Source organism: Pseudopodoces humilis, chromosome 8, assembly GCF_049639895.1.
Source record: "Pseudopodoces humilis isolate 2021_Gansu_Grassland_sample_001 chromosome 8, ASM4963989v1, whole genome shotgun sequence".
Taxonomy (NCBI): domain Eukaryota; kingdom Metazoa; phylum Chordata; class Aves; order Passeriformes; family Paridae; genus Pseudopodoces; species Pseudopodoces humilis.
The window spans coordinates 19051857-19073055 of NC_142207.1; the positions used below are offsets into that span (position 1 = coordinate 19051857).

Consider the following 21199-nt stretch of genomic DNA (forward strand, 5'->3'; position numbering starts at 1 on the left):
GAATTATTAAAGAACAGTCCAGAAAAGTTGCATCAAACTAGAATGAGTACCTGCAGAAGAGTGCCAGGTGAATATTCGTCTTCTTCAAGGACAAGTTTAGAGCCATACCAAAAGGCTAATGCATAACTTAGAAAAATTATAAACCACATGTAACCAGTGAATAATCCCATTATTACTCCTTTTCGAATTCCCCAGTGCTGAGCAAACACCAAATTCTTATCGTATCTGTAGAAAGAGAAAAAAGTAAGAGGGAATTAGATCAATTTGACAGAAACTTCAGAATGAGCAAAGACCAAATGAGGCACCTGTGGTGACTTAGCAGAACACATAGAGTTGATACAGAATCACTCTGAAGTGAGAGATCACTGCTGAAACCAGCAATGCTCCCAGATCATGAAATCCCTGTATGTTCTAATGTAATAAGCACAAGAAAAGCCACACTCACAGAAGATACCTCATCATGGGGTTTGGAGTTTTAGCAGATTAACAGGATTTGAGAATTTGGCCAACACTCCAGAGGACATTCTACAGCCATGTTATGTTTTCATAGAATTTAAGAGAAATTTGCAGAAAAACCATGTCCTGATGAGTCTAAATCTCCTACTTAGTTTGAAAGTACTCAAAGTTTTCAGTTGTGCTTCAAAAGTGATATATCAGACAGCATTTAGGGAAAAAAATGACAGTGTTCCTACAAGCATGAATTGAAGATAGTATTACTGATGCTTTATTTCACTGATAGACTGAATTATAAAACTAGTTCTGAATACATTACTTGAAACCTACATTTCTGAAACATACATGCATGTAAGTTTCAAAGCTAATAGATAGTCATAGTTGTAGGATATAGAGATTAATGACTGTTAATCTGATGTGCATTACATTGCTTCAGTCAAAAGAAATCAGAGACCTTAGAGTTTGTTCAAACGAACCTTTCAACTTCTTTCTTCTCCCCACCAAAAGCAGCTACTGTTCTGATGGATGAGAGCACTTCATCAGCCACAGCTCCAGCTTTTGCATAAGCCTTTAATTCTCGTCCTGTTAGTTTTGCCACAGCCTACAAAAGCATAAGCAGTGCTGGTTACACCTGAACTGCAGGTAAAGAAAAGGACAGTGATAAGCAATGCCAGCTCACTTTGTGCTGGCTGCTCTGCACTGGGTCACCTCCTGCACATCAAGCAGGTTTTTATTAGGCATTATGCTGCACACTCAAAGACTTAGGTTTTCTAGTGCCAGGGCATAAACCTTTGTAGCATATGTTTTGCAACAGCTCTCTGCTCCAAGCAGCTAGAAAGAGCAGCTGACAGCTCCTGCTTTCCCTGCCTCCTTCGCTCCCTCTCTCTGCTCTAACTACACTGAAGCAGATTGCAGACTGAGGGTTCGTGCGCAGTTGGGAGGAAGGGGGAGCTTAAGCACCAGGAGCAGTCCTTTAACCACCATGGCAATATCCAGCCTCAGGAAGAAGAGGTAACTGTAGTGGTGGGGGAGGATAAAAACAGATTACCCACCACTATGCTTTGTTTTGTGGGCTGATAGCAAACAGGTCACTGTTTGCACAGCAACCAAGAGCTCACTGGTTGCCAAAAGCTTACTTAGACTAAAAAAAAATGCTCAAATTAATGGATGAAAATTAATCATTTAGAGTTCTACACAGAGATACCACATTGACTTAGGAATGAGGTATCATCAGAAAGTGTAATGTGTCATTCTTTACTTTCTCTTTCAAAATACCCTACCCCATGCATCTATTAGTCCCTTCCTTTTGAAGACAGGAAGCCAGGCCAGATTGACCTCGGGTCTATTTTCTTCATGATGTAAAACACAGAGTTGGTCTGGAAAGGCTCATAATGAGGAAAAACTTAACAGTAGGTATGTGACTGGAAGGAGATGGGTAGAGAGAAATAAGAATGGAAAGGGAGAAAATTACAAACATAAAGAGGAATAAGGTTAGAAAGAAATCACAAATGAAGGAAAAACATTTTGGGTTTTATTTCACTGCCTGCCAAGCTTCTGCTCTCCCACTTCACATGAGTCATTTTGCATGTCAGCTACTTGCAGCCAGCACAAGGTGCTAAATGAGAGCTGGAAGACAAGAAATTAGTCACAGTTACATCAGACATTTGATAGCAAAATGATAGAAAGCTGCTCCTGATGTGAAAGAAATGAGATTGCCAGAGGGCTGATCCCAACAAGAATGAAGAGAATGAGTAGGAATTACCCAACACTGCTGAGTGTGGGAGAGGAGGTGAGAGGGCAGAGGATCCCACAGTTTCCCTTTTTGCTGTCCTTCCTCTGTACAGTGACAGGAAGTTTGTAGGAAGTGAATGGAGAAGCAGAACAGGAACAACTGGGAGAAGGTGCAACTGCTTCTGGGAGCAGGGAAAGTTTGAGGTAAGTTTGAGTAGTTGTTTTCAACCATTTTGTGTCTCTGAAACTTACCACCCATAAATGTCACTAAGTTACAAAGAAAAACCAAGTCCTGTATCTTGTACCCATCTAAAGCAGGTGTGTAGTAATAGAGAAGGTAAAGGCCAGCTTCTGATCTCAATTTTAATACACATCCACAGGACCCACAAGAAGATATGCTTATACTCCCCTCTTAGAAGCAGGATTTATTATTGGGAATCAGAAAAAATAAAGTGAGAGCAAAGCCCACTAACACACCCCTCCCTCCATCTTTCTCCCCTCCCTCAGTATTACTGGGACCATAATCTGTCTCTCTTGACTTTAAAGGGGTGTAATCAACTTCACCAGTCCTCACGGATTTCTGGCCTGATCTTTTCTGTTCATTATTGCTCAACATGAACCTTTCATAGTTCACTTACCAAGCCATAGAGAGCTGCTCCAACCCCAAGCAGAGGGCTGACTGCAATGATAACCAAGGTCAATTTCCAGCCACTGACAAATCCCAGTAGGAATCCACACACAAAGGTGGTTATGCGCTGGATGAAGACTGCTACTTGATCAGCAATAGCCTCATTGATTTTGTTAACATCACTGGAAAACAATAACAACAGCAACAAAAAATCAACAGACGAGCGGTGAGCATAACTTCTGTTTGTGTTGCAGATCTTGGCCATGTTTGGGTTAGTTGCTTTTCACTGGAGAGGGCCCATCCTCATCCCTATTCTTTACCATCACCCCATTCAAAGACCCAGGAATACAGTGAGAAAACCTGATGCCTTTGGAATGAAGAAGGCTTTTAGGCATGAATATTGCAGAGAAGACACTGTCCTTTCCCAGGAAGTGTTGTTCTGGCAGCAGACTCATTCACTAGCTGGCTTTTACTACCATGTGCACTGGCAGCCAAATTATAGATCACTCTGAAAGGACTGGGCACAAAAGGAGAAGAGAGGAAAGGACAAACTGAAAAAAACCCCACCCAAAAACCCCATCCAACCCACACACACATTTGCTGTCAGACAAGGCATGAAAGGGAGATAATTGTGGTTCAAAATTATGGTACTTAGTTCAAAGATGGGGGAGCCAATTGGTCTGGCTGATGTTCCCACCAACATAGCTATATTTCTACTAAAAGGTGTTTGTCACATGCCTGATTCTTGGCACTCTGCAATGTTTGGAAGAAATTTCAAAATGTTTTCTGTAGCATATGGGTTTCTTAGATTACTTACTCAGAAATTCGGGTGTTCAGTTCTCCTACAGATGTACAGTCAAACCAGCCTATATCCATTCGCATTATTTTCCTGAAATAAGCTTTCCTGATTTTCTGTATTTGACGAGCTGCAGACATAACCCAAAAGCAGATCTGGGAAAAGCAAAAAACAGTTTATAATTGCAGTAAAAAGTATTTCTACTCCCAACAAATCAGAAAAAGCAATTTGGCTAGAATGAGAAAGGCTATTGATAAAATTACTATGTGGGTAAAATACATTCTGGCTATAAACATGATAGCTGTTTTGATCTTTAAATAATCCAACAATTTTATATAGCTTCTGGATCAAGCATTTGTCTCAGTTCTGATAGGATGGATGGAGAAGCAAGTTAAATTACTTATTGCTGTTACATGAGTGCCATATGGACAATTTTTTTTTCTATCTACGGCTGTAAATAATACACGGATGGCAGCCATCCTACCTCAGCAAAATTCTTGGATGGTTTTCAGGAAGGAGATTGACAAGTGATTTTGTGATTATAAAAAGCTTCAAAAGTCATGGGCCCTTTAGCAGACTATGCAGGAATCATCCAAGCTTTTGACTCACTTCAGTCATAACAACTGAACAATTACTATAGAATACGTAGGGTACAATTCTTCTCCAACATTAGTTTTACACTACTATTACTTTGTAATATCTCTGTAACAGAAACAGGGCTCAACACAGTTGAGATGCCTACTGGGAATCTGTATGCCCTCCAGCTGTTATTTTTGGAGGCCATGTGAATTCCATAGCAGCCATACTTGAGAAAGTATTGCTTATGGTGTGGGTAAAATTCATCCTTTTACAAAGGTATGCATGCACAAATCTGAGGAGCTCTCAGATTGCAAGAGATAACGTATTTCAGTGACAGAATGAGAACTGAAAGCATCTGTTCTGCTCAAATAAGTAGCTAAGCAGTTAAAACCAACATAATAATTATAAACTTAATTATTTAGTGACTTAAACTTTGAAATCAAAATAGAAAACAAAATACTGACTTGGAGGTATCCTAACACAAGTATGGCACAACCAATTCCTGCATAGTATCCTGCAAACTTGGTCATTTCATGTTCAATGTCCAGCAGCCTGAAAAAAGAAAAAGGGATTAAAATAAAAAAAAGTGAGTAAAACTGTTTTTTCACAAATTTCTAATGTGATGTTTCCTCAAGTTAGATTCAGACCAGATGGAAGTCAAGTTGTTTTGCTAACAGAGGCATTGTCTCCCAATACTGAGGCTATTGTTAATGGCTGGTTTCCTTGTTCTGCCTGTTGCACAGGAGCCGGGAGCTGGCAGGTACCAAAAGAAGCTCCACCATCCTGGAGCACCCCTGTAGTCTCCAGGAAACGTCCCCAGACTGCCTGCTCCAAAACAGCACAGGTGAGAGGGTGTTTCAGAGAAGAGCTGCCTAACAAGTTTTCATTAGATGTTGAATGTGTTTGCTTTGTGCCATTATAGCAAATAATAACATTCAGATTTCAAGTGAATTTCATAGGGAGAAGCGAGGGTTGCTAAAGTCAAATCAAGTATTACTTTGTCCCATAAGCATGCTAATCTGAAATGATAATTTGTTTTGTTACACAAGCAGGAGTGCTAAATTACTCCTAATATCAGTGAAGGGCACTGAATTGCTGCATTTGCATTTGATCTACTTTGAAATAGGTTGTTAGGTTATGACTTTAGACAACTTTTTTAAAAACATCCATCAGAACAGTAAATTTTATTTAATTTACCCAAAATTTTGTACCCTGAAATTTTAAGCCAAAAGGGAACACTATGCACCTGTCTTGATCTCTGACAAAAATCAGTCATGGAAACAATTTGGGTGCCTGACACAGATATCCAGTACAATTTTACATGATAATTAAGATCATGGAGCAAATCCTCCTAGAAACTGTGCCAAGGCACATGATAAATGAGGTGACTGGTGACAGCCAATATGACTTCACTAAGGGCAACTCATGCCGGCCAAATTTGGTGGCCTTCTATGACAGGGTTACAGCATTGATGGATGAGGGAAGAATGCCACATCATCTAACTGGATTTGTGCAAAGCATTTGATACTATCCTGCATGACATCCTTGTCTCTAAATTGGAGAGACATGGCGGATGGACCACTCAGTGGATAAGGAATTGGCTGGATGGTTGCACTCAAAGAGTTGCAGTCAAGGGCTTAATGTCCAAGTGGAGATCAGTGACAAATGATGTTTTTCAAGGGTTGGTATGGGGACCAGTGCTGTTTCACATCTCTGTCAGTGTCATGGACAGTGGGTCTGAGTGCACCCTCAGCAGGTCTGCTGAGGACACCAAGCTGTGTGGTGCAGTTGACACGCTGGAGAGTAAGGATGCCATCCAGAGGGACTTCGACAGGCTTGAGAGGTGGGACTGTGTGAACCTCATGAAATCCAACAAGGCCAAGTGGAAAGTCCTGCACCTGAGACAGGGCAATCCCAAGCACAAACACAGGCTGGGTGAAGAATGGATTGTTAACAGCCCTGGGGAGACAACTGGGGGATGTTGGTGGACAAAGTTTGATGTGACTTAGCAATGTGTGCTCTCAGCCTAGAAAGCCAACCATGTCCTGGGCTGCATCCAGAGCAGTGTGGCCAGCAGATTGAGGGAGGGGACTTTGCCTCTCTGCTCTGGTGACACCTGGAGAGCTGCATCCAGCTCTGCAGACCTCAACATAAAGGAGGACATGGACCTGCTGGAACAAATCCAGAGGAAGGCCATGAAGATGATGAGAGGGCTGGAGCAGGCTGAGAGAGTTGGGCTTGTTCAGCCTGGAGAAAGCTGTGGGGAGACCTTAGAGCACATTCCAGTACACTAAGGGAGTCTACAAGAAAGCAGGAGAGAGACCTTTTACAAGAGCATGGAGGGGAAATGGCTTTTAAACTGTAAAAGAGCAGCTTTAGGTTAGAAAGCAATTCTTCACTGTGAGGATAGTGAGACACTAAACCCAGACAAGCTGTTTCTTCATCCATGGAACTGTTCAAGGCCAGTTTGAATGAGGCTTAGAGCAAACATGTCTAGTGGAAAGTGTCCCTGTCCATAGCAAGGGGATTGAAACTAGATTAACCTTAAAATCCCTTCTAACTCAAATTATTCTATGGTTCTATGAATGTGTCCTGCCTGGTGCGTAGTTGCTGCTTCAGAAGTACAGAGGTCAGTAGTAAATCCTGTATTCCATCTGCCAGCCCATCTCCTAAGGCTGGCTTGGACAGCCTGGAGCAAAATTTGGCCCCAATTACCTGCATCTAAGAATGTGAATAGCTTCCTGTGTGCTCTGAATTTCAGAGACCTTTAGACAAATAACTTTTAATTCCAATTAAGTATGTAATGAAATGTCACTCAGAGATTGGAAAACTCTTGTAATGATGCACCAAAAAATGATTCTTAGGAAAGGTTACAAGTTCAAATTTGGCCTTAACAGATATGTGTATCTGAATGAATTATCTATACTCCATTTATTATATTTAATAGAAAGAAACAGTCTTATGGGGCAGTTCTTTTGATCTGCCTCAGACATTCCCCATAAGCCAAGATGAATTGCCTTCTGGAAATGCTCATTTCTCTCAGTGACAAAAGTTTAGCTAACGTGCTCAGAAGTCAGCAGGAACCTACAGGTACTAAGACCTGACCAGAATGACCAGAAGTCATTACTACCGACAGTGTAATCAGAGAAAATAGATTAATGAACTCAGATATGTAACATATATATCTGTTATCAGAACAATCATAATCAAAGAATATTCTTGATGACAACTATAACTGAAAGATCAAGATCCAGGCTGACCTTCTGTCCCTCCAGATAATATAGCCAGCTCAGAAACAGGACTTTGTAACAAGAACCATGCCTCTTTTCCACCTTATGAACAGAAAATGTAAGATTTAGAGGCTGAACAGGACCTTCAATAGTAATGCATTCTCTGACAAGCTATGATAACAATGGGAAAGAAACAAATACATCCATTACTTACCCACATCTTATTGTGGCATTCTTTTCATTCTGATAAATAGTACCATTAATCCATGCTATGGTGTTATTTACACATGTCTTGTTTGGGTCTTTAAGCTCTTGCATTTCAATGTCATATTCGATAAATGTGTCTGCCATTGCACCAAACACAAGCAACACTGCTGGTTGGGCTACTCCGTGAACAACAGCACACAAACTACCAGCAACCATCATTAAAATCTCCATAGATGATGAAAATCGAAACTAAAGAGGGAAGAAAAAAACATGGTCTCTGCTGAGAGGCAGTCTTCATACTGGTTATGTAATGAGAAATCATTAATTAGGTGGTCAGATAAAAAAACATATCTTCAATATAGAAAGAAGACAAATCTCTCTATCCAATCTAATCTAATTACATCTGTGTGTACAGCCTCATAAATTATTACAAGCTTCCTTTTAACATGTGAATGAATGTATTATCATGTAACATTAATAGCTCAATATCATTCCACGTTGTCATTATACCAGAAAATAGGTAAGACATTAAGAATAGTAACTATAATTAATATATATAGTCTGCTTTGCAGATTTCTGGTGGGGACAGAAAGAGAGCAAATGGAGGGAAAAGCCTTAGGGCATTATCTAGAGCCTCTGAATAGTGTTAGCCAATTTCTCAAAAGTCTGAGGTGCTGTGGTAGAAAACCAACTAAATATCTCAGAGCAGGTTCTCATAGTTAAAATTCTAGAATGAGTTGGCTCAGCCAGACAGCTGTGGATTGGCTCTAATCTGAGAGAAATGTATAGAAAAGAGTTTTCACACAGCAAAGATACAGTGATTTAAGTTGCCTTTGTCATGATTGTATGAAGTCTGATTCTCAGGGTGAAGTCAGGAGCAAATATATAAACGGTCCATATAGAATATCGGTATCAAATGCTATACATTTTAAAATAGGAGTGTCAAGAGGAATCACAGCCTGCTGAAGAACCTGTCTATAAGGTTTATAAGGTGCTATAATGTGTCTTAGAGAAGGAAGGGTGGGAATTTACAGCATATATGGAAAGGGACATTAGGGAAAAGACAATATAAAGGAAAAACCAGTTAACACAAAAGAGAAATAACAAAAGAAGAAGAAAACAAAAAAAAGTCAGAAGGAAAGATGTAACTCTACCACTGTTTTACAAACCTTGCTATAAGCCTAGGAATTCCCTTGATTAAAAAAAAAAGCACACAGAAAATGCACAGATATATGATATCTGATCTCTCAGCACATCTGAAGCAAACATACCTGTTTGCAAACATATTGTTTTTACCAACTGCACTTTAGGAGATAAATATCTATGCAAAAGAAGCTGCAGCATTCAAACCTCTCTGCTTGCCCTCTATGGGGATAAACTGTTCTCTCTACCTAACCAGGAGCTGAAGTACTTAGCCAGGTACATTTCAAGGGATGTTACTGCACTAGCCTGCTACTACAGTCAGGACCATACTAGTTTGGATACATTACAGACTAACTGCCTGGACTATGTGCAAAACAGAATTAATAAGACCTCTTAGCTGCATACTGCTGGGTTGGATACCCCTTGACTACATTTATTTTAAAATTCAGATGGACCCAATGGAACTACATCAAGGGCTAGATGTAACTTATACCATATGGCATCGTGCATCCACAAGTTTCCCTTGCAACCAAATCTTCTAAAACCCGTGGGACAATTATGAAGGAGTAAAATTATCTGCCAAATATCACACAGCAAATTTTTGGCAGAAATAAGAATGAGCCAATGTCACCTAGATCCCTGCTATGCATCTTACCTCATTTCCTGTAGCTTAAATATAGAGTGTTTAAAAGACAATTTTGACACCAAACTGACAAGATGACAAGGGGTTCTGTTGAATTCCCACTGAAATTTATTGGTAGGATTTCAAGTCAAAAGATTTAACTCTTAAAAGTTTGGCTTAGTCACAGCTGTACCTCAAAACAACCTTATTGCTTATTGTCACTTATTCTGCAATACAATACACATCAAATATTTATAGACATTGCTTTCATTACCAGCTGAAAGAAGCCAACACGAACACTATTTTCTTTCTTCTTTGATGACCTTCAGCAACAGAAAACACAAAATTATAAACTTGTATTTTATTTTGTTTTATAAACTTGTATAATTATTTTGTTTTATATGCAAAGTATAAAGAATTGAACTTAACTTACTTTTCACTTTTCTTCTCTATAAATGGTTCTTCATATGCATAGAAGTTTCTGGCAAAAAGGTAAAGATTTTACATTATTACTTTTACTCTCCTGGTTACTTCTCTGAAATTACATTTCATTTGAGACATTTTACCCAGGATTTTAATAGACGAACTGTTCTTTTCAGATTTCTTTGGAACCAGTGATTTGATGGTTCTTTGAAATATTAGATGGAGACTATAATGGAGGTTACGTTAAAATTCTCTAAAGGTTTATACTTTGTCCCATAAGCAGATCCTCCACACACACTTCCTATAATGTGGATTGTGGGTTATTTGAGGTCAGCTAAAGAAAAACCTAGTGCCCAAATTGTTGGTTCCTGTTCCCATAGCAAGGAATGTACATTCAGTGATGAATGAGTAGGGATATTCTATTTGTGGTAGGTTGCTTTGGTTTTTTTTTTAATGAAGCAAATTATTCAAGCTATATTTGTCACAAACTGTTTTCAGAAACTAGATTCTAGAAAGCCTAAAGGAAGCTTTCCTTCATGTATGTATAGATCACATGCTTGTTACATGTGAAAGTCCAACAGAACTTGGGTTTCAAGATGGAAAGACACAGTAGACTTTTAATACTGGGCTGGTACTCTCTTAGGCAACCTGACAATGGGAAAAATTAAGAGATACTTTGGTTTCCCTGTTCCAGAGGTAGCTCCCAGACTGGGTACATGTGTGAAAAAGAGCTGGCTTGAATTATAGCATATTGTCCAGCCTGCTACAGAGTTGTCCAAAGGTCTAGGAAGGAGGAGACTCTTAATTCCAATCAGATCTCTGATAATAGCTGGAGGTCTAATTCTCTAAATCATACCAACTTTTAACTATCCAGAATTCTACATTTAAATCTTAATATCTGAGATAATTATTTTTGTTTTAAAATCTCAAGGTTAAGTTTCAAGAGAAATTAATCAAGTTTGATTAAAATTCCTAAAAAAGTGATTTCTCAAACTACAAACACCGAAGAAAGACATATTTGAATATCGAAAACATTTTCAGAAAGAAGATCATATTGCTGGCATTTATATTTTTAAAAGTTTCTAAGAGTTCTTTGGTCTACCTGTTTCAGTTGTATCAAATAAGGTAGTTCAACCACTAGAGAACAGCTATTTTTTTAAAAGAAATATTCCATCAATTTAATCTGATGACATTAACTTCTTTGAATATTCCTAGAAATACTGATTGTTCCAATCATGTGCATGACTTACTCTGATTTCTTGAAGCTGTTACCTGTGAGGGAAAATAAATGCACAGTCTAGTTAATGATTATTGTTAAAGTACACAACCTTCTGTACACATATGAAACATAAACTCTAGAACTCCAGGGACCTGATCATTCCTGAGTTATAAACATCCTATTCCCGCTAATACATAAAGCCAGAATGTGGTTCACACTAAGAGCATTATTCAGGACATTTGCCAAAACTTATTTTCATTGCCAGATGTTTGCTAATATTCAACTAGTTGTCTTGGACACTGGCTCCTTAAGGATACTAAGCTAATGCTCACTCCATTCATGCTCCCTGAAAGGAGGGGTGCTACCTCCTCATTCTTGCCTTCACAACCTGGAGACTGCAAATCTTGTGGAAGATGAGCAGTTGTGGTCTTGGAGGGTCGGATGAACTTGTCACACTGTTGTCTACTCTTGAGACATTGACAAAGCAACCATATCTTAGAGAAATGGAATCATATTATAAGATATAATTAAGTTGTAGGACAATTCCTTAGTCCCCAGAAAAGGTCTGGATTTAGCTCCCTTTCAAAAGATGTTGTGAAAGACATCATAAAGCACAGCTTGTGCTATCAGGGGCCCCAAAGAAGTGTCATCAGAAGGTCTGATGTAGAAAATATTTTCTGTACATCCCTTGAGATAAAAATTATTAAGAGTTAATTTTATACCTACATCACAATTTGGATAACCTAAATATTCACTTTGCTCAATTACAATGCATTTGCCAGTTCAACATAAAGTTCAGAACCATGGTTTGCATTTCAAGCACTGCCTTCCTTTCTTTGCATCTAGAGATTTATCACTGAGCATACACAGGGCTGTTTCAGGGAGCAGACACAGAGGAAGCTTGCATCACAATTCACAGAGGGTACAAAGAAGTACACTGCAACCACAAATTTTGCCTCTGTCATTTTTCTAGCCAGGGGAAGAAGGCTTTTCCATTATCTCCAGGGTTTTGCATTTCTCCAAAACACGTTAGATGGAAACAGTTTGAGTTTGGGACTGAGGGAAGAGCTGATGCATTTCCTTTCTGGGGTTAATAAGATAACTTTATTTAACAATTAGTCAACAATTACTCTAGTGTTGTATTTTGCTCTTTGTTGCTTGGGAATGGTAAAAAAATATTATTTCAGTAAGGGCACATGTATCCCAAGAGTCCCAGACATTTCCCAGGAAAGTTCTAATTTGTAAAACTGTTATTACAAAGGATCATTTGGTGTTAAAAATTTCTTCAATAGAAGCCTTTTACTTGTACAACAAAGTACTGAGTGTAAAAGCCTATATAGATACCTTGAACTTGTTCATTTACCTGTAAAGATTGTCCATGAGTAGGGATTATTACATTTTTTACAGAAAAGTTGTTTCGGGGGCAGAATACCTATGAGAGCAGGTACCATATAACTATTAATAAACCATATAAATTAATAACTATTTATTCCACAGACTATTTGCTTTGTATTCTGTAGATTACTTGCTTCACTTAGGCCACCCACCACCTATTTTACATACTGTATAAGGAGGTGACTGAAGAATAAACTTCTTACCTTTGCCATCCGAGTCAAAAGCATAATTATCCTCTCCTACTCTCTTGATGCTACGCAGAACTACTGGGTCAGACATGATGATTATTTATTTCAATCAAAAGTCCTGAAAAGAGATTGGCTGTTGGGATGGGGAGAAGAAGAGTATCATCATACATTTGTCTGTGAACATAACATTATGTTAAACTCCCCCTTTGCCCTCATGATCCCAGGACAATACCACTTATTACAGCACAAATTTGGACCAATTTCAGGGGCTCAGTGAAACTACAGAATAGAAAAACACCTCAGAGAGTGCCCAACTCACCCCTGAGCACAAGGCCTCTGAGGCTGCGGTGCCTCCTGCCTCGAGTGGAGGCTGCCCCGCGGGCCTTGGCAGCTCCCGGCAAACAGCCCTGTCCCCAGGGATGGCTCTCCTGAAGTGAACTACTGCCTCTGGGAGGGTAGGCTGGAGGCTGAGACATTAACAGGACAGATCCTGCCTCAGTTACAAGGGAGCAGCAGGACCTGCACCTGCCTTGTGCTGTCCCAACTCACAATGGCTGGAAGGACCATGACAGGGGACAGAGGGGGCTCAAGAAGGGAGAACGATGGGAGTCCCAGGGCCACATTGACATTTGCATCATCACCACCAGCTGCACTCCCACAGCTCTTGGCTACCAGAGCTGCTCCTCTGGACAGTTTTATTCCTATAGTCACACTGACGTGCTGAACAGATATCATACACGAAAACAAGTAACAAGACAAAGTTAATACATTTTTGTTAAAGAAGCGCTTTTGTGAGGAAAAATCTACCAGGGACGCCTGGCATCCAAGATGCACCCAGGGGAAAATGCTGCAGAAGTCATCCCAAAATACACCCCTTCACAACCAATGTAGTCTCAGCCACATCTTTGTTTAACGTAATTTATCCCAAGCCATAGTTACTACACCTTTTTCCAGTCTTTAAGTATCAGCATTTGCATGATTATACGTTTGTACAAAACACTCACAATCTCTCATTTTAAGCATATTAAGCATTTAGATAGCATAGTTCAATTGTCCTTATTTCAACAAACGCTTATCAATTTTGTAACTGATAATTATAATTGTAACTTTTTTTTAAGCCTGGATGCTAATACAGTTTTAAGTAACAGGAAAAGTGGAAAAACCCCAATGATCAGTAGACTTGAATAAGAATTCTAGTTGCAAAGATTTGATAGAGATAAATGTTCTCAAATAATGTAACTTTTCCAGTAAAATTATGACTGTCCCACATTTCTGAAATGAAAGATTTTTTCCTATTTCTTTCTAAAGCTCACCACGTTAAATACTGTCCTGTTCCATAGGCATCATTCATTAGCTTATTTAAACAGATTAGTATAGCAGATTAACATGCTGTATTACATTAATAAAAACCTTCCTCAGGGTCTGAATGTTTAATGGGGATCACTTAGAACATCTTGAAAAATACTATTGCTGATGTCTGCATTGAAAATCAAGATAATAGAAATCAGAGAAAATAGAAGGCAATAGATCATCCCATCTACCCATGTGTGTTCAAAATACAACCTAGTAGCAGAGAATAACTCAAACTGCACTCAAATGAAATAGCATCTCACTCTAGCCAGTTACAGTGCAGTTGCTGTTTTTTTGAGAAACAAAAATCTTTGAGGAACTCAAAATCCAGATTTAAATAAGTAATACTTGAAAAATGCTAGCAAAGTAACACATCCTGTAAATGAAGTAACATTAGGATCTGATCCAAAGCCCTCTGAAATCTGTTTCATATCACCTCTTAATTCAGATCAGATCTTTATTTAACATAAAGGGGAGTGGAGGGGTGGAGAGCAAAAAAAAAATTTTAATTGACCCAGAAAGCACAATCCTTCATGTTTCTCTAAAGTTAGGTTCCTCACATATTAGTGACAGCATTTATGAAATGAAGAAGAAAGACATTTGCTTCAAAATAGAACTTAAATGTTTTGTTCTTCAAACAATCCTACTAAAAAAAAAATTAATAACTAAAAAAAACCCTAAAAAAACCACCACCACCACCACAACAACAACAGCACAACACTAACTGTGCACAGGAAATGCAGCATTTAGCTTAAATTGTCACAAAGGAAAATATACAAATACCTTTCAGTTCAGGAAGTGTCATCAGTTAACTCTGAATAATAAACAGGACAAATTTGTTACTCACCCGTGGCTGTGAAAAATCATAGGATCATAAACAAATTGCAAGGATTCTGTTCAATTAGTCAGTGAAGCACTCAAGCATTTTCCAGCATATTTTCATTGTTTTAACCCATTTGTCAGAACTGAATCTTTCAATTGGGCATTGGCTATTTGCACCTGGGTCAACGACCATGCAGTCACAATGTTTTCAGTTCATTGACATCAAATGGAGTGTTTAAATTTGACAAATGCAATCTCACAACGAAGTCAGGGAACTTGGAAAACAATTATACATGAGGAGACCAGACAGTTCTCTGGAAAAGAACTCACAGCTGAATGCACAGGAAGAATTATAGCATTATTTTATCAGCAACTTTATTTCCCAGACAATAATTGTGTATGCTCTTGTGCCCAGCGTACATAGCAACATCTGCTGAATAGTATGATAACTGGTTCAGAGATTAAGCTAAATTCAGATTAAAAACTTGCTCAAAAGCTTTGTTTTCTAACTAAGATTGCCCCTCTCCACATGGCTTCTAACTTTTTCCAATTTTTCCTTTGAAATGAAGATTTTACAGCCTGGAAGCTCCTGAGTAGTAGTGAATCCTCATTGGATACAAGCCCTCCACTGATTTTTCAATAGGGGACACTGATGAGGACAGTGCTGTGACCTCAGACAATATCACCACATAGCTTAGAGGGAAATGGCAAACATTTATGGGTTTAGCTCTTCTCTGAAATCAGTTCTCACTATAGAGGGCCCTGACTGATAGGACAAGATACAAGGTCTTACTCACAATGACTGTCAGCTATCTTCAAGTCTTCTGTCTCAAACTTCCCATGATAAAGCCTCATGCCCAAAAGTGTGTCACAATTAAATGCAGATAAGCCAAAAACCAATTTTCCTTGGTTAGCATCATTTCAAGTGTCCCTCGTCTTAAATCAGGGTACCAAAAGAAAGCTATAACTTGCCTTTAGAGTTCCCCTTACTTTCATCTTTGTACTATTTAGATGAAAAAATTGTGATAGCATGTGCAGCAAAATAACAAAAATATTTTCAAAAACTGGGAGAAATAAAGAAGCAAAAAAAAAGTTTTTTTAAATACTGATTTACTAATATACATTATAGCTGTTTGTATGGTGTGTTAAAACACAATTCTACCTCCTTCTCTAGAGGCACTATTCTGAGAGTGTCTCTGACCCTGGGTCCCTGGGTTGCTGCCATGGCCCTGCACAAGCCTTAGCAAACACACAGGGTAGCTCTCTGGCTTGGCTTAAACCCCAGGACAGGTAAGTGTGGGCAGGCAGGAGGGGCAGGAAAACAAGGACCCCTCTGTGCCAAGGAGGGTAGGTCTCTACACAGCCTCCAGAAGCAAGCCTGGCCCTGGCTCTGATGAGTAACAGCCAAGGACTACCCAGACTGCAAGACAGCCGCAGGCAAATGAAGGCTTTAGCAAAGGAATATGGCAACTCCAAGCAGAGTAGGAGATATTATAAAGAAAATGGTAATTTTAATTTAAATCTAATTTATTATAATTAAATATTTAATTTATTAATTTTAAATTTAATTTTAATTAATTAAATAAGGTTTTCAAGAGAAGGAAAGCCAGCCTGTGTACTGGGTCTGTTCTGCATGCATGCATATACCAAGAGAAAAATTTCCTTGACCTAAAGGAACTCTGAAATACTATACAAGGAAGGCAGTTGCCTAATCACTTCGTACTTTCTTCACTAGTGATGCTGCAGAGGAAGTAAAGCAATAAAAGCTAGCATCTCTCTATTGCAACTTTTGCAACATACTGGGTAGCTTCCAGCAGCATAAGAAGCTGCATTTCACCAGCATACATATTTATGTGAAGCACCATGAGCAGCCATAGGGCTTACAGTAAAAATGGAGATATTTTGAACCTGTCATGTCAGAGCAGAAAGCAGATGTATGAGAGGAAAATAAAAGCAGTGATCCTGTTCCTATTATTATGCTTTAAAACATGTCAAGTGACTGCAACTTCCTTTTAAATCAAGCTTAGCCAGGAGAGAATTTGACCATAGTAAGTGCAACTTATTTTATCTTGCCCTGCAAGAGAGGGATTGTCCATAAGCAATATCTAAAAAGTTCTGTATTCCTTTAAACCTGTTTAAGTATTTTTTGGTTGATTACATTAGGCATCCCCTGTTTTCTGGGCTAAGAGTGCTCATAGAGAAGTATAACTAAAATATTCTCTAAGCAGAATTTCATTCATCATCAATAATTACGTGTAAATTCACTACTTGATCAGTTGGAGTATAATCCCAGATATGCAGGCTCTTCCCAAATGTATTTTGCAGTATTGATGCTTTCATGCAGCCTAAGCTTCAGTTCAGCAGGTGAAGTGCTCCAACCTGCACCCTCCTTCCTGTGCTCAGTGACCTCAGGCAAACTCCCACAGCTTAATGGTGCAAATTTATTGGTTCAGAGGCAAAGAGGCAGTACTTGCTCCTTCTTTCCTGAGAGTTTGGCACTGACAACCAAAGGTTTTAGTAAAATAAAGCATTTTTCTGGGTAGCATTACTTCAGTATCCACAGTAATGGGAAAGGTTCTGGGCCCTGCTTGCTTTCCTTGACTTTTTGTTGCCTGTTGGCCTCAGTCTCGCTCTTATATTACAAATTCTCATTTCTACTCAAATAAAAAAAAAAGGCAGGAAAGTTTTCCTCAAAATATCATTCCACATTCACAGGTTATTTTACTTGACATTTGACAAGTGTGGGCTTGTTACCTTTCATGAAAGAAGATCTCACTAGAGGGATGTTTTATACATCTAGTTGGTGGTAGATAAATATTTAGGAATGTGCTCAAAAAGTCGGGGTTATCAATACATCATTGTCAGAACAGAAATCCAATTCCTGGAATCCTCATTGGAACTGTTTGCACTCACATGCTTATCTGAGTTTTGGCACAAGTGCTCAGCACATCCCATGCTTACCCAGCTAGGGAACAAATTAAATAAATTCCACTTAACAATTGTGGGTTTGTTTTAAAATTTGAATATGTGTAATAAATGACTTCTAAGTTATCGCTCATTCTATCAAAAGCAAAAGTTACATATGCACTCTACTGAACAAATCTGAATGTAACTGTTTCGGAATACTGCTTGCAAGACCTCTGAACACCGGAAAAATCCCGTATGTCTGACCCAACGAGTTGTGAAAGACAAGATGCTGCTGCCATTCCCGGTGCTAATTGATTTCAGCAGAAGCAGTACTGCACTAGGCCCAAGATCCTACTGGATGGATTCTACTAAATTTGAGTCATAAATTTGGTCTATTATGATGTGCCATAGTACCAATTATACTTATTGCTAAATTCCAATCTCCATTTGACGTTTGTTCTCTTCATAAAATTGCTTATAACTTGACAAATTGCTTTTACTTGAACTATGTTTGTTTTCAGGCCAAAAGTGATTTTTTTTTCCTCTTGAAAAACTGAAAGTAAAGTCAGACCAGCAAAAGTATTTATTCATTGAACTCTAAGAGCTGATGCAAGCTGGTTTACATTTTTATATTTTCCCCCTCCCCCCAATTTCTGAGGGCTCAGAAATGTTTTCCAAATCAATCCAAATCAATTCCAAACTGAGATGTCTTCACAACATGAAAAGTGCGCCTCTCACAGCCACCCATCCAGAAAAAATACATACCATGAGTTATTGCACTGTAATAATTTCTGTCTTTCTTCTCTGAAGTGTTTTCTTTTAATTATCACAATCGTTGCAAATATCTAGAGAACACAGCAAACTAATTCTGGGGATTACCATGGTGGCTTCTTGTAGCACAGACAAGGAGAAATTTGTGTGTCTAAAAACATATAGTGCCATTTTAGATACCAGAACACTTACATAGGACTGATAGATACCAGATGGGTCCAGAAGAAACCCTACCATCAGCCTGAGGTCTTCCCTAAAGAAGGGATTTTCTAAGATATGTAAATTGGCTCTGCATACTTGCATTTAGGCAGCCAGCCAGTCTTTCAGAAAAGTCAGATAACAAATGATATACTGCATTGAGAACTAGGATCTGAAATACACTGACAGCTACTGTGCCTGCACATTCTCACTCTGGGAAGAAGGTAAGATAGCTCACCCCTCTTTCATTTATGGATAACAAGCTGAAAGTTCACAATCACGAATAAACCTTGCAGCATTTGTGGGCTGAGTGCCATATAAAGACAGAAATAGAATTGTTAAAACAGAAAAAAAATCCTATAGTATAAATAATAATAATGTCTAAAGCAATTAAATAACTAGGCTGCCTTCAGGAAAGATATGAAAGCTATTGGAGTAAAGATTTGTTGTGTTCAACCCAGACTGTTCAAAACAGCATTATGCACTCCAGCAAAGATTACAAAAGAGAACGAGGTTATTTGGAGCAAGCTTCTACCTGATATTAAAACACAATATGGAAAGGAGTACTTTAAAAAAGGTGAGGCAATTTCCAGACATTTTTGTGAAAAGAAGCAGTAGATTTCTCACTGAGAAAGCCTTGCAAAGTAGCATTGTATCTCCTCACCATTCTGACTTTTTGGAAATACTGTGATATGAAAAGCTAATCTTAAATTCATCTGCACCACAATATGACTATCCACACATATTCGGTCTAGAAAGATTAATTCAAATCTCAGTTAAAGATTAATTATTCATGGTGGCATGTAGTTTTGAGTGAACCCCCAAGGAGTAAAACTTTTATCTGCTGATGTAATCAATGTTCTCAATGTTTTTTTTCTGTCATTATTGTTTGTTTATTTATTTAGAAATCAAATATAAATCAAGTCCCTTTCTTCTGCTAGCCCCAGTGGTGAAGCAGCCATTCAGGACCTGTCAAACAGACACTTGCTAAGCCTGTTGGAGCACAGCTGTTTGTCTTTCTATCCTTGGACTTTCTTGTTTCATGCACAGGTGTTCTAGAAGCTAAAGCTTTTTACCTTTTCTCCGCCAAAATTATTCAATCAAAAAGTTTGATTAGGGAAACAAAGAAACTGTGAAATGACACCATCTACTCAGATCTTTATCTTTAGAAATTAACATTTGATTGGTTGAATTCAATCCTTGTCAGACCATATGTGAGACACTATCACTGTAAATGTTAGCATTTGTAAGGAAATATAAACAGGATTAGAGGCAGGGTACACTAGCTGTAAATACATTATTTAAACTACAAGTGCAGGAAAAAAATATCAGTTGCCTAATGTATTACTTCTCACTGTATGGAGGACCAGATTCTGCTGACATTTACTCTCCTGGGACCAGATGCCTCATTTTCTCAAATGCCAGCAAAAGAAGCCAGTGACTTCTGGAAAGAAGCAAACCACGGTGTGCTGTGCTATGAGTAGCAAAACCTGACCCTTTCACAAGGCTGTATTGAGGCAGGTGAAAACATATTTAGACATATGTTTTTAAGGAATAGAAAGGGACATCTCATGGGGGAAAACCCATAACGTCTACAAGGTCAGAACGTCCTGGGGGATTGCATCCACAGAATCTGGATTTGGTTTGCTTGTAAGAGTAAGCACAATGTGTACTTCAACACCTTTGCCTGTCCATCAGGAGTAACTCTAGCTTCTTGCTTTTCCCTGGAGAACCAAATTTCCTTCTTCAATGTTATGGTTCAAGCATGGCAATTTTTCCTTTCTAAGAGTCAGGGATTTCATTACAAAATACACCTAAGGAATCAACAGGAAATCACAGTCAAGGTCTGCTTTCTGCAGACAAAAGCCTATCTCATGCCAAGCTAACAGTAAACTGAATAGAGTTCAGTAAAATGAATAGAGTTCAGATTTTGCTCATGTGATTTCTTTTTTAGTAAGGTCTCCCACATGCTGTGTTCTGAAAGAGTTGGAGGATACTCTGTGAAGAAGGGAACTTATTAGGATGTTGCAACATTAGGAAATTCCCCATTTTAATGTTTTCTGATATTCTAAGCAGGTTCTATTCAGATTTCTGAAAATACTTTCTGCAGTTCAAAAGCAGTGTGCTGAGGGTAAAAAACAGCGACAGAGGAAGAGAAACTCCTTTTATGTTTTTCTCTCCTACATTTGCATGGCAAAGGATTGCTACCCTCAATACCTGGACCCCTGACCTGACACTGATTGAGCAGCGTTTCCCTGTGATAGGCTTTGCATGCTGGTGGAGTGTTGTTCTGTGGTCATTGCAACCACACTGTAAGGCTTTTCATTAGAATCAGGCCAGACAGGGCTATGCAGGCACTTCTGCCAGGCTTGTCCTGGAGAGGAAATCCCACCACCTGTTGAACCCCACAACCCCAGCAAGATGCATGCACCTCCTGACTGCCCCAAGAGTGCTGAAGTACAGTAAAAACCAACACAGTAGCTTGCGGCACTCAAGAGTGGCAAAAGAAGCAAGAATTTCCAGGCCCAAGCCAAAGG

The 21199-nt window shown here is 38.9% G+C and overlaps 1 protein-coding gene across 4 annotated transcripts in view; it reads right to left on the reverse strand.

Moving 5' to 3' along the window:
• ABCB11 (ATP binding cassette subfamily B member 11) overlaps window positions 1-21199 on the reverse strand; it is a 49973-nt gene that overhangs the window by 22292 nt on the left and 6482 nt on the right. For 2 of the 4 annotated variants that reach the window (XM_014249470.2, XM_014249469.2), the window contains exons 1-11: window positions 14812-14921; window positions 12630-12747; window positions 11063-11084; window positions 9823-9870; window positions 9664-9712; window positions 7632-7873; window positions 4652-4739; window positions 3630-3763; window positions 2823-2994; window positions 930-1054; window positions 51-225 (exon numbers count right to left, since the gene is read on the reverse strand). In XM_014249470.2, the coding sequence (XP_014104945.2) occupies window positions 51-225; window positions 930-1054; window positions 2823-2994; window positions 3630-3763; window positions 4652-4739; window positions 7632-7873; window positions 9664-9712; window positions 9823-9870; window positions 11063-11084; window positions 12630-12705 (1131 nt within the window). In that variant the 5' untranslated portion in view covers window positions 12706-12747; window positions 14812-14921. Of the gene's footprint in view, window positions 1-50; window positions 226-929; window positions 1055-2822; window positions 2995-3629; window positions 3764-4651; window positions 4740-7631; window positions 7874-9663; window positions 9713-9822; window positions 9871-11062; window positions 11085-12629; window positions 12748-14811; window positions 14922-21199 lie in introns of those variants that run through there. The other 2 variants (XM_088058628.1, XM_088058627.1) reach the window with 2 other exon arrangements.